Source organism: Haemorhous mexicanus, chromosome 1, assembly GCF_027477595.1.
Source record: "Haemorhous mexicanus isolate bHaeMex1 chromosome 1, bHaeMex1.pri, whole genome shotgun sequence".
Taxonomy (NCBI): Eukaryota; Metazoa; Chordata; class Aves; order Passeriformes; family Fringillidae; genus Haemorhous; species Haemorhous mexicanus.
Window position 1 is genome coordinate 148,764,534 of NC_082341.1, and position 14,656 is coordinate 148,779,189.

Sequence of the window (14,656 nt, forward strand, 5' to 3'; positions counted from 1 at the left end):
TCTAGAGCAGTTGTGTTTGACTGCCCAGGGTTGATTCATCCACTCAATGGGACTGCAACAGAGAAATCAGATTCATAATTTCTGGTGGTAACTGAGGCACAAAATTATTTTCAAGCCTTGAGGGGGGAAAAAAAAAAAACCCATGTGGAAATGGACCTGGTCCCATACAGCCAGCCTTTCAGAGAAGGGTAAAAAGCACAAGGGGAAGGGATTTTTCTGATCAGACGCTACAAGAACCGAGGTCAAACCGGTAGGAACAGCAGGTACCATTTATAGAGTCAACACTGGACTTAAGGTTCCAGGTAAGCTGGAAAACATTCTTTAGGTGGTGCAGAAAATGACCAATCAGCTTCCCCTCTGCTATGACAGCTTAGCAGATGTGACAGCTGTCACCAGCTTTCCTCCCTGCCCCCACCATTACAAAAGGAGTGGAGCAGACATCCGCCTTGCTGCAGCCGGGAGGATCTGTTCTGTAATTTACAGAGGAACAAGGCAGAGCCTGTACCATGACACACTATCGTTTTTACTGTTCCCGAGCAGCAGCTGACCAGAACCAGCCAAGACTTGCAGGTTTTGTGCCTGCTGCAGCTCGGGGTGGGGGGGGAGGGTTGTCAGCTTAAGCACGAGTTGACAAACAGCACTTAACTTATCTCTGGAAGAAACCTGAGCACTCCCTCAGCAGATGACAGAGCTGTAAATCTTGTTATGTATAGCCTTAAAAGTATCATTAAGACAACTTAGAATAGTTAGTTTGTATTAGGTAAGAAAAATGTTGTCTTGCAGCTATGCAGAGGAAACATCTTACAGTCGTGTGTGCATTTTGCATCCACCTGAAAAGCCTCCAGCTGTTTCAGAAGGGCAAAAGAGTCTAATAAAAGCATCCCTGACAGCCTTAAACTCTTAAGGTGAGAAGCTCTCTGTAAGAATGTAAGGCCTGAAGCTGAACTTTATTTACTTATGGACATTTGCTCCTCTGTCTAGTTCTGGTTTCATGGCACAGAAAGGTTCCCAGTCCAGGGTGTGAGTGGCATGAAACTGTGTAACAATGTGGAGCATGGGAAAATAAAGTTGTTTTCTATTCATACTCAGGTGAACTATCACATAGAACTACAGAGTTCTGGGGAGGGGAAGCACCTGAAAATAAATCAGGTTTATATGGTTGAACTGTTTATTTTCTGTTGTGCAGTGGGGAGCTATTTTGAGTTTCATTCTTTGGTATTTAATATTTGCACCACTTTCACTGGTATAGACTTCCAATTTTCTGTTTAACTATGAGCTTCAGGCTTGCCAGGCGAAAAGTAAGGAGCCTGCAACTTTGACCAACAAGGGACTTCTCTGGGCATGCATTTGTCTTGTTCTCTGCTGCTCCAAACAATATATGAGATATCCACCTGAATTTTGACTTAGGAAAAGAAATCTATACATGTCACTGAAGAACACATAATACAAGTAGGACAGAGAACTGAGGCTGCCGGAATCAATGTCTCTCTGAATGCTGTTATCTGAAATACTGTGACACAGTAGAAATTGAGAGAGAGACAACATTTAACCAGACTGATTCTCCTGCCCCATATCCATATTTCCCCCCTCCAACCCCCCCATGTTGAGCCTATGTAGATTTGAAAGCCTCAAACAAAGCAAGCAGGATGTTCTGTGACAGTGGAATATCACACCAGTGTCACAATCCAGCCTGAAGAAGCTCTCACCACAGCAGTCTCCTGAGCCCCATGCTGTGGCAGCTACTGTTCTTGATACAAACCAGATCTGATAGCTCCACACTCCAGCTTTTCCTCTGGCTAAAGGATGTTCTCGTTGCTTTCTAGCAATTTCAAGTGACTTGTTCATTTTGGAGTAGCTTTGACAGGAATGGGTCTTAAATGAGAAACATCCAAGAACTGAGTCAGGGATGAGGGAAAAGTAACCTCTGCAAGCTGGGTCAGGCTTGAAATTCTCAGCGACAAAGTCACTCCATCCAGGAAAGATTAGTACTGCTCTAGTTGGTGTGAGAGCTGCTGGGAGATCCTGCCCATGGACAGGGTTTGTGAATGGTTCCTTCAGCCCCACGGGCTGCTGTGGAACAACACAGAGGGGCTGGGAGCCCGCAGAGCCTGCTGAGGCCAGAGAGAAAGCAATCGAAACTCATGGACAAAACAACTGGTTTGATGCTAACTTTAGTAAGTGAAGTTTTCCAGATAAAGGCAATTGCATCCATATTTAACAGCTGTTAAAGAGATACACATTTAATTGCATTATATAAGGAGTGCTTTATATTAAAGAGAAAACATTTCAAGTGTCTTAGTTCTACCTTTTTGGAATCCAGACTTTCTCCCTAGAAGATATTCCAGTTGACAAAAAGGGCCTCGTTCAGATATCTGGGATCAACTGAATACATTTATTTAAAAGCAATTTTAAATATTAAAAAAGTAGAAATTAACACATACAGTACTCAAAAACTGTCACATTAAATACATGTGAATAGACGTGTGTACTGATGTTTTACCTTAACATTCAATGAGAAGTCAAGATTTTAACTAGTGGCATGATCAGATCTGATTTCTGTACACGTTGATGTACTATGAAATAAAAAAATAAATAGCAACTGTTGTTCAACAGTAAATAAGACATCATCTGCAGAGCAAACTTCCCCCTCTGGGGGCACCTTCCCCTGCCCCTCCCCCCAACCCTTTATCAGCTAATTTTCCATAAAGATTTAGACTTTCCAAATACTATGTCATATACAAAATTGCAAACAGTGGCTCATTGAGTTCAAATATAATACTGTACTTAAACTCAATCAATATCATACATTTTCAGATTTCTTATGACCCACAATAAGCCAGAATAAACAGAACTATTGTTCCTTATGGAACTAATTTAATTTTATAAAATGCATATGTATACTATTTTAAAGAGCGTAGAAAAGAATAGACATTTGACTCTACATAATTTTACATGCCTAGGTTTTCTTTATATGATTTGCATTTATCAGTTTATTTCAAGATCACTTAAAAATACAATTGACCACAAAAGTGAATAGGTTTTGTTCTTTAATGCAACTTAAAACATTGTAGTAATGGATAAAATGGAATGCTAAATAAATGTTAAACCTGACTTCCTTTCCATAAAAACAGAATAAAGTCTGAAATACTGGAGCTGGTAATACTGAAGATTAGATGCCAGCAGGCTTCTCTCACTCATTGCATATTTTTAAATTAATTTTTTAAAATAAATGATAAAACCATTAATAGTTGATAAATGTTTTGCATTTTTTCGTGTGGGATTTAGACAGATATTTGTTTCTAAATTAACCACAAACAGAATTAAATATTCACTGACTACAGTCTTGTAAAACTGTATTAGAAATGAGAGTCCTCAGAAAGTCTGAGATATGCTTTTGTGAAATGAAAATCTTTCCATGCAGCCAAGACAATCTGCTTTGAAATAGCAGCACTAGGTACTGAAGCCAAAATAACATTTAAAGCAAGTAATACAAAACTACATATGAAAGTCATGGAACCCGCTACAGACAAACCATGGGAAAAACACAATGATGTTTAAAGATTAAAAATTATGTTGAAAGTGACACAGGAAATTAAAGTTTCCAGTAATGCATTGAAGTATTTTCTGGCAATGCAACTTTATACCAACTTTCAAGAAACCTCAAGTCAAATGCAGCCTTCCAAAGATTTTCTTAGAAATTAGTTTTGTGACCGTATACCTGTTAATTCATGCTTTGGGTTACGACCATTACATGTTACAGCTTGGTGAACTCCATGAAAACCAGCCTTCTCCTTGTGAGCTGAGATCTATCATTACCAGCCTGATCAAATGCACGAGAGGTCATCTTAGCTTCCACTTTTTAGAGCATTAAAAATAATATAAATTTATCCTTATATCACCACTTAAAAAAATTATTTTAGGTTACTAATTTTAGCAAGGTTGAAGACATAGGAAAAAAAAATCCACAAAATCATTTTTCAAAGAGCCAATTTAGCTATAAACAAGTACTGTTGCAAGCTCACATTAACCTGAATAGCAATTAAGTTAAAATGTTCTTTTCCTCAAATGTAGCTATATGACTACAGTACTACTTTTGTACAAAGGCAGGTTTCAAGTAAGCGTCTAAATGCATGCACAATGTCAACAGTTAACATTTGCTAGAAGTCCTTGGTTACTAAGAATTCAGTGAAAGAAACCAGCAAATTTCACACATATCTACTAAAGAACAATATGACTAATTTTCATTAAAGTAAGTTTTCAAATGAAATCAATTTGTAACTTTTTATAGTGAGGTAATATCACAGGGGAACTGCAATCACAGTTTGGCATAGGTCCACATAATATAAACATGAAATGTTGTATGCACACTGTAAAACATTACTGTTATCTGTAAAGTCAGTGAATATTTGTCTTCATAATTACACTTAACTGAGCACTATATTAAATAAATATCGAAGTGGGTTTCATAGCTGTAAACTGCATACACTTACAAACTGCAGACTGATCTTTAAATTGTCCAAAACCATTCACTCGTTCTAACTTTCTGCTAATTGTATATTGAGAATACCAGGTTATTAGGAACAGTCATTTCTGTACAGTTATGTGGGTGACAGAGACCACCTATGTTGGAAAGCTGGCAGTCCACACGTGTGGGACAGCACGGACAGAGATGGAAGTGCTAAATGCCCAGGATGGCTTCAACAAACCCGATAAGGCGTGCCAGGTTCCAAGGCTACCATAATACTGGCAAAGGCAGAATAACACAGTATATTTACAAGACATATAATTCAACCTCATGAGGTGAAACTTAAATGAATTCTTAATTTGTAACAGCAGCTATATATACAATTGTGCACAGGATTACAGGGAGGCAGCAGCGTTCGCTTTTGCTAAAAAGCCCGTCTTGCATGAAGAATGTGCAATGCTCAAGTTTAGGATTTGTTTGTTTTGACTAGTCTGACAGAATGTGCACAAAGGACACTGGAAAGACCCCTTTCCTCTCTGGCTGTCCTTCGATGTGGCCAATCTGCAACACAGGAGAAGAAGGTACATATATACATATAGATATACATGTGCATTGTACAAACAGACTTCACAGCCTGCATTCATTCAAAAGCAGCAGAACTGCTCACAGAGCCTCTACCACCTCTTGGACAGTCTGAAGCAGACATTAGTTAACATTTGAATTGGTCTAAAGGAACAAAATGAAATTGCAAAAGCATATCATAAATAAGACAAATGAAGCCAATTAAACCTAAAGAGAACAAAATTCAATTTTTTTTTGAAACTTACAAACATCACTGAATTTCAAAAAATTCATCAAAACAGAAGCCTGAGTTTCTTTTGTCTGATAGGCAGATTTTCAGTAACATCTCTGCAAACCACTTATCTTAGTTAAGTGGATAAATCCTGAGCAGCTCACTGAAGGGAATTGTCTGCTATATTTGTGAAGTTACTTATGATAATCTGTGTGTTTCACTTAAGGTGATAAAAGCCCAGCTGTTTTCTCATTGAAATAGTATGATATCTAATGATTTAGGTGCATACTAGTGTTTATAACAATTCACAGTGTTGTCTGAATAAGCGTCCTTCAGCTACAGTCACCTACATTTTTTGCATAATGATTCTTTATAAAGAAATAGCTAATAAACTTATTCAAAGACATTAAAAATAATGGAATATTTTATATGTACTTTTCATGTTTAAAATACATAATTATAAACAACTGTTGAATCTCACTGGAGCAGCAGCCCTGACTGACCACATAATTCTCTTCTCACCCTGCTACAATGCTGCTCTCTACTTTCAGTATAATGGTGTACCTTCCTTCCTCTTCCACAAGCTTACAAAATGGGAAGGGGAAACATACAGGGCTGGCCATTTCCTCTTGGAGAGCCAAAGTTTTGAAGCATATGAGTCAACAGGCCTTGTTTCCCTTCTCAGAAACACTCAGACTAGGGTGCTTCATGGAACTTGCTGGGCATGTCCCCGAGGGGCTTAAAAAGCCACTTCACAAAACAGATCCAGAAGGGAATGCAGCAGTAATCAGGGACTAGATGATATGGGCAACACAGACAGTTTTCACTGGGGACTGCTCTTTTGATATCAGCTTCTCAGTTGAAAATCTTCCACGCTTAAATGAGTGAGAGGAAAACGTAGCTGGAAGCAAAACAGCAAAGGTTGTGCTGCTCTTAGATTAGGATATCACAGGTAGCATTGCAATTAGAATTTGTTTTTGTCCAATGAAATCTGTCTCATTATCCCCAGTAATAATTCTCTGGTAGGGAAATATGATGTAGCAGGGCTTTAGGGACATGAGCTGGATTGTCAGGAAAGGCTAGAGGCTTCATGTGGGGTTGAGAAAAGCCTGGTTGGTGTTAGCACTTGAACAATATGCAGTCCATAATGGGGGGAGTATGGTATGAAACAGGGACATGAGAGGGAAGAAGGGAAACAAAGTGTTATATGCCTCTCATTTAAGAAGAAAACCACCAGCTTATAGCATCAATTGCAAACTATTCTTTAGATTTCCAGCAACCCCTGTAGGTATAACTTAACATTTTGGCTGAACTGAAGATAGTTACACATTTTCATGGAGGGTGTAAGTAAGTTTGTTACATGGAGTAAGAATCACTACTTCTTTACTTAATGAATGGCTGTGTGCATTACAGAGAGGGACATGTGTAAATATGTACTGTATGAGCCAGCAATAAAGCTAAACCTAGTGGGGCTGGTTCTAACAGATTCTCCCTCCCAGACAGAAGGGGTTTTCTCTGATGGAAGTTTAAGGGTTGGCTATTAGCTCAGGCAAAAAGAAACAAAACAAAAATCAAAGCACAACAAAAACAAAACCCACCACCTACAAACAAAAATAAAAATAAATCCTCCATATTTGGAAAAACAGGCTTTCCTATAAAAGTCATAAAGAAGTAATGCAGAACTGTTAAAAGGGAAAGATACATACCCACCACTCTTGGTCCTCTTCACCAGTTACAATAATTACTTCTCCTTCAACAAATGTGAGTTCATCATCATTATCTGCCTGACAGTCATAAATGGTCTTCACTCGCCTAACTTTGTTTTTCCCCTACAAATAGAATGAAGTTTGAGATGAAGGACATGAGAAACAGAGAAAAAATATATATGATATGATTTTTGCCTTTTGGTTGTGTTTTGTTTTACAAGAAAATGAAGACTATCAACTCCTTTCCCTGCAACTGGGAATATAGAAATCAAAAAACTCCTTCAACAAGGACATTAAAAAAATAAAATAAGAAGTTACCTACACAGGTGTGGGGTTTTTTTCCTTAAGATTCAGAACTCCCAGCAGAACATAATGTGTAGTTCTTAACATGTGGCCATTAAGAGGGTATAAGTAACCTCTGTTTTCTCTGGTGAAGAAAGTTTAAATAATGTCTTTACATTATTCTAGTCTGCAAACACCCTCTTTCTCCTTTAGTATATACTTGCTCAATAAACCTACCACGAACAGAAAATTAAATCCAGTCTCCTCTAAATGTTCCAAGAGAGGTAAGGACTGAGGAAAATGCTGCATTGGAATCCCAGTATTCCTTACAGTTTTGGTTTTGGATCTAGTGCAAAAATACAGGATTCTTTGATTTTAAATCTGCTTACAGGACTGGAAATTATTTTTTTTAGAGATTTTTCCATCCAAATGTTAGCAATTACTTACTAAAATTACCTTAATGTCAGATGGCAGTACTATTTTCTGATGATAATTCACACTAGATATTCTCACAGCTCTGCCATTCTAAGTCCAAGTATTTTCTAGGTCATACTTTGCTGCATATTGCTAATTCATATGAAAAAAGCCTCAGCCATGGACTCCTCCCCAAACATATGTTTCTTATGGCAGAGAAGATGACTTAAATTATTTCCAAATAGAGTAAGTAAGCAATGTTCACAGCAAAACACTCTTGCTACTTTATATTCTTGTATTTTCATACCCACACCTCTTCAAAACCTACAGTTACTTCTTTTAAAGATGTAATCATATAACAAGAATGCAAAAACTCAAGAAGAGCAGGAGGAGATGAGAAGCAGAAGGGCTATGAAAGGAAAAGTCAGCAGGTTTAGAGGAATTTGAGCCAAAACTAACTTCACAGAGGAAATTTCCTAGGGAGTCTTCTCTTTGCTGTTACCTACCCTACTTGAAATTCCTCCATGTTTTGGCAAAAAAAAATCCCTGCAGCTCAACAGCAGAACAGACACACTGAAAAAAGCACTCACACTAAACTCAAGGTACAGAAAAATAATAATTAAAGGGGGATTTAAGGGAGAAAGCAGTTAACACAACATAAAACTGAAAAAAAAAACCCACCAAAAAACCCATACCCAAGACAATTGAAGAGAAATACCTGAAGATCATATGAGATCAAGGGTTTTTTCTACAGCAAAGGTTTGCTGCAGTGAGAAGTCACTTCAAAGAATGCTCTCTCTTTTCTTAAAAATATATTAATATAATTTAAACAAAATTTCATCTAGCACTAGGGACTGGAATTCAATAGGAATGGGTGCTTGGGGATAGTCCCAGCTTTCAACTCCAGAGAACCTTTACAAGCCAAGAGCGTTCCCTCCCAATCAATCCTCCAGTGATGAAGGGAAGCAACTACTTCTGCACGGTAAAAATTGTCTTGTTCAATAAAAAGAATAAAGAAATTCACATTCCTCTAAACTTAGAAAACTGTATGGAACTCAGCTTGTAAAAGCACATGAGAAATGATGGTAATTACTCTGGTTCCATCAGATTTTAACATTTTATTCCTTTCATGGAGAGCAGTAAAAAGCAGCATTCAAGCTCAAGGTCTATTTAATCATGGGAAGGTATAAAAAAGGATGGATATGTAGAGAGCACATATGTTCCAGAATATGTTTTGTTCATGTTCCAGAACAGCTTGTGGCATTGTTGTGTAAAGAAATGGAAACAATTCCAGGAAATGTAATCTGCGACTAAAAAACAAATACCTACCACTGACTGATTCCCTGTACCCAACAAATACATATTAACAAGAGATTTTATGCTTAAAACTGAACAGTAATGAGATGCTGGGATCATTAATAATCCAACCATGCTCTTATTTACATTCAACATTTTTTCTTTCTCTTCAAAAATGAGTATTTTGTCTCCTTTATAGAAACCACCACACACACAAAAGTGCGCTCAAGTGCTCAGTGTGATTTCAGGAGCACTCAGTGCAAGTTTTGTTTCTCTAAAAATATCCTTTCAAACCTTTATAAATTATCAGCATTGGAATTTTTAAATTATATTTCTGGACAATTAATTTTCTAAAACTACCAATAAAAAAAACTATGCTTCTCTGCTAAGTGGCTAAATAGTCAAGCACAAGAGAGAGGTGCCCATGAGTACTGTGGCTGCTGGCATGGTTCTCACTGCTCACTGGGATGCAGCACTTCACCAGCCAGAGGCTGAAAATGGAGGCAAGACACATTTCAGAGAAATTCTTGCACATTAGGACTCCAGCAAAAAAGTTTGCATTGAACATGAAGAGATACAAGTGTGCATGCAAAGTTGTGAAAAAACCAGGTGAGATATATATATATATATATATATATTATATATATATATATATATATATGTATACTGGGAAGATATAGAGTAGCTTCTATCACTGCCCAACAGTGGAACTATTTAATTTACTGCACATATTAAAATGGCTGAGTTTAGAGAACAAAGAACCTTTCCTCAGAATTTTTCTGTATACAGTAGGGTGACAGTTTAAAAAAAGCCAAAAGTAACCAAGCTAAACAGGTAATCCATTATTAAAGAAGAAAGCAAATAAAGTGACAAGTAGCTGAGAATGGCCAGCTTCATTTGCCTGCTTATATTTAAAAGCACATAAGTAAACAAACATTTTTTGATCTGATCCCTGTAATATTTAAATTCCAGAATACTCAGGAAACCCAAGCAATAACTCTGCTGTGCTCAGTTCAGACAGGAGCTTACAGGCAAGTCCATGCCAGAAGCCAAGCAGAATAATGGCTCCACGGGGCTCTTCCTCACACAAGCACAAGGAAGAAACTACCCTCTGCTTTCACTATTTCACTAGGATGAAGTCTTATTTCCTTTATACATAAGTGTTTTGCATAGCCAATTTGGCAAACAAAGCCATCTCCCTTTTGATGCATCTTTCATGATGAAAATCTTAAGAGAGCTCTGGAGTTTCATAGTTATCTCAAGCTATATTGGCATTAAGAATCCTTTGTTGGAAATTGTACTGGCAAAAAAGATGAACAGCAAGATAAATTGGGGGTTGGAATCAAGTTAAAGTTCCAGATCTACTACTACACACCATGCAGCAATGTCAATTTTGCCACTTCATCAATACACCTGAACCTACACCTCCACCATTATCAACATTAAATACTCACAACAGGGACATTTACTATTTTGTCACAGTTGACTTTATTTTAAATTTTTCATCTACTGACAACAGGTGCTAACATCCCTTCTTAAAGCTTACTAAGTCAAATATATAAATATTCTACAAATCTAAGGCACACAGACCTGTGAGCAAAGGGCAACAGGGAAAACCATCAATTCATTCATAGTTGTGATTGGCATAGATATAATAAATACATAAATCCAAACAAATCTAAATACACTGTCATGCTCCCAAGGTTATTGTTTTATGTTGCAAGTATTTGTTTGAGCGTGCAGGAGGCCTTGAAAACCCCCAGCACTTGGTGAAGGTGCTCTGGGGCACAAAAAGAGCCCCTCATTCCCCACTCCAGCCCATAGCTTTAAGGTGCCTTGAGTGCATAGCTCAAGGGTGCACACAAAGTCCTACAGTAACTTCAAAGCCTTCCATGGATAATGCCAAGGAGCTGGAGTAATACCTACCATATTTATTTTCCTGGGGAGTGGCACAGGGGTTTCTGGCAGGGTGTGTGTTATGTCATTAGACTCTTCAGATGCTTGCCTTTGGATGGTATCTCTGGATTGTACGTTTGGAGAAAGATCTATGGAGTGAGATTTTTGATTTGCCTCTGAGGGCTGAGCCTTCAGTGCTGCTTCTCCACCTTGAGTTTTAGCCAACAGCTCTCCTAGCTGAGGTTTTGGAGGAAGGTCCTTCACTTGTGGCTTTGGAGGTAAGTCTCCAAGCTGTGGTTTTGGTGGCAAGTCTCCTAGCTGAGGCTTTGGGGGTAGTTCTCCAGGCTTTGGGGGTAAATCTCCCACTTGAGGTTTCTGAGTTAATTCCAGAGGCAGAGGCTTTGGGGGCAGGTCTCCAGGCTGTGGTTTCTGTGGTATATCGATGGACAGTGAGGGCTTCTGAAACATTTCCATGTGCTGATGGGATTTATCTATTGAAAGATGATGACTGGTTTCTATTTTTCTTAGTGCCACTGAAACAAAAAAGCAAAACAGTGTTTTTCACAATCTTAGTATTTTAATAGTAAAGAAGTTAGGCATATATCAGAACTGCAATTGTGCCAATGACCACATGGTCACTGAGCCCCATAACTGCCCATAAGTCTTCCTAGTCTATGACAAAAGCAGGATAATACAACTTCACATAACCCTTGTTCTCTGAGATCTCATTTAATTACTCCTCCTGGAGGCCAGCAGTGCTTATTCCAACAGCTATTAGATGTCAATTCATAGATTATTTACTTCAAATGAAATAAAGTGAATCACTTTTTGGAACTAAACCAAAAAGTATGAAATATAATAAAAGACTTTGTAAAACCACCTATAGACCAATTGACATGACTGTAACAAAATTTATTTTTAATGACAATTACTCCCATATACAGTTCAATTCCATACAAAAAACCACCTCCACCATACAAATCTCAGGATTAGTACCTGTAAAATCTCTCAGAAGAGAGAGAGTGAGCACATCTATCTTTCTATGCAGTGTATAGAACATACTGTACTAGAGACATCCACACTAAAACTAAGAAAAAATGAATTATTGTATATATTTACAATGTAGTAAAGATGAAAGTTTTAAAATATGTATTTTGCAGATTTGATGGAAGGAAATTGAAACTAGACTTTCAAATAGATCTTTTTCTCAGTGTCATCTATTGATTTTACTGCCAAGCTCCCTAAGAAAACCCAACTGAAATCTACCTCAAAAAACAAAACCATTAGTACACACAAAAAATCCCCAACCCACAACCTCCTACATCAAATAGCCCTAATGTTAAAACAGATGAAGGGGGACAAGAGAGAAAAAATTTACAACCTGTGATGAAAGCAACACATTTTAACTAGAAGGAACAATTTCCTATTGCATTCAGCACTGCTTTAGTATCATATTCTACCAACCAAAAAAGTGCCCTCACTCCCTTTGGATATCACCCACCTCAATAACACTTCCATGATATATTTATGGTTACTTATACAAAAAAAAAAAAATCCCCAAAAAACCAAACCAATAAAAAACCAACACAAACCAATAAAAAACCCCACCAACCAAACCCCCCCACCAAAAAACAACAAAAAAAACCCCTCACCAACAAAACACCCCAAACCAAACCCATTTACATAGTTTCCATGAAAGAAATTGTATAACTATTATCAGATGTTTCATACAAAAAAAAAAGTCTGTGTTGATCCCTGTATATGGCTGTGCCCTTGGCTTACCTCACAGCAAATGCACATACACTGATCTTCCACATGGGTTTGAGATTTATGGAAATGATATGAAAAACCCTGATAGCAGCCCTTATCAAAGTGCTTTGATTTAGCCCTTCTTAAATTTTCACCTAAATCATTTTAAATCAAGGAAGTGTTGACTTCCTTCACAGTGCCACCCTAGTGGTGTCTCTTTCAAAAGATAACATGTCAGAATAATTGCAATTTAACAAAGTTAAAAATTAACATTTTCTTTTTCTGTTAAAAAATGATTTGCACTCTCAATTTCAGACTTCAGAATTTTGGAGAAGCAGCATTTCCTGATCTTCAGGCTCTATTGTGATCATCCACTCATACAGATATAATGTATTTTTGATGGATTCTGTATTCAGACAGAATAGTCTGAAGTAGGCCTACTTTATAGTCAACTGCTGCCACAACTCAAAAAAATAAAAAAACCAAACAAACCTGCAGTGTGAGTTTAAAGAGACAAAGAAAGAATATTTCTAAAAGAAAGGTGCTCCCTGGGATGATGGTCTCAGCAAGCTTTTCACTGATGTATAAATCAGCATGTAACAGCACCTGATTCTTTCCCAAGCAGTTGCACTGACCACAACCCTGATTGCCAGAACATGGCACAGATACAGTTTGCTCCAAGCTACCAAGAAATGGGACTTGGAGATAATAGGAAAAAAACCAAAACTCTCAACAAGAGTGGTCTAGGATAGAAAAATAAGCCCAGAGAAGTTATCTATGGAGATACTCAAAATGTGACTGGACATGGCCTTGAGCAACCTGCTGTCCTGGCAGAAAGCTGGCCCTGCTCCCGAGTGCTGGACTGGACCACAAGACCTCCTGAGGTCTCTTCCAGCTTAAATTAGTTCATGATTTATTTTTTTCCTCCCCAGGTATATTTTTTTCAGTTTAATAAAAGCCTTCCCCATCTTCCAAAATCCTTTCAGTTTTGTGATGCTTTCATGGTTTGTGGCATTTTAGCAAAGAAATTTCTGCTGAAAAGATCCATATATTTAAAACAAGTACCTACTTTCACCCACATTTAAAAGATTCCATTATGAGAATAGCCACAAAGAGATTTCTTACCTTTCTGAGGTAGTTTGGGAAGAACTCTAGGGCCAAGTGCAGTCTTTGCAGTCCCAGTGCTAAATCAACAGATGTGAATTATTAGTGCTTACAACTGTTATAAAATTTCTTATAACTTCTCATTTTCCCCCTTTACACACTCATAAATAAAAAATCTCAAAAGGAATCCACATTTATTTTGCCCCTTTTGTATAATCACTTGGTCTGCGGATAAATCCCAAAACTCAAAGCATTGTTTAGAATTAATTGGGTTTTTTTTCAGAGAAAAAGACATACAAACCCTACACAGCTTCAATGCTATGGGGCAGACATCCTCTGTGAACTATGGTACATGCAAAATGTACTCTGAAAATAGGTGAAGTGAAAGACCAACTCTGTGGGCAGATCCTGAACCTTAAGAGAAACTTGTTCTTCAAAATAATTATACTGAAACATACAAAACATAATCTGTGCTTTATGTCAGTGAAGCTTTCCAGGACTGATCCTATGCCTTGTAGCCTCCTGCACATGTATGGTATTGGATCACACACACTCTGTGCTGCAGGAGGAGACAAAGTCTCTGCTACTCCCAGGAAATACTGATGATTGTGGGAAAACAATGTGCTTTACTCTGTCAACCTGGATTACACATGTTAGCTATTCCCATCAAAGTTTCTCCTTTAAAACCACACTTAAAGTCACTTTTATAGAAAAGGAATGTGGAAGAGGAGAAAAAAGCAAATTGATTTAAGGCACAAAAATCAAACAATACATAAAAATCAGTATCAGCCCAAAATAATGATTCAAAAAACAAGAAAAAAAGAAAAATGAGTGAGAAAGCTGCCAATGTATGTTCAACAGAGCAGAGACTCTTCTGCATCAACTGCCTTAATTCTGGTATTGCTTGTCTCTGCAGCCAACATTTCAAAATGAGCATGATGAAACACTTTT

General features: G+C 37.6%; 1 protein-coding gene across 2 annotated transcripts in view; it reads right to left on the bottom strand.

Annotated features, from left to right (window-relative positions):
• Positions 1 to 2,369: 2,369 nt before the first annotated feature.
• Positions 2,370 to 14,656, bottom strand: part of ASAP1 (ArfGAP with SH3 domain, ankyrin repeat and PH domain 1) — a 141,316-nt gene continuing 129,029 nt past the window's right edge. For both annotated transcript variants that reach the window (XM_059867184.1, XM_059867190.1), the window contains 4 exons: positions 13,727 to 13,785; positions 10,883 to 11,385; positions 6,965 to 7,087; positions 2,370 to 5,026 (listed from right to left, as the gene is read on the bottom strand). In XM_059867184.1, coding sequence (XP_059723167.1) covers positions 4,952 to 5,026; positions 6,965 to 7,087; positions 10,883 to 11,385; positions 13,727 to 13,785 — 760 coding nt within the window. In that variant the 3' untranslated portion in view covers positions 2,370 to 4,951. The remainder of the gene's footprint in view (positions 5,027 to 6,964; positions 7,088 to 10,882; positions 11,386 to 13,726; positions 13,786 to 14,656) is intronic.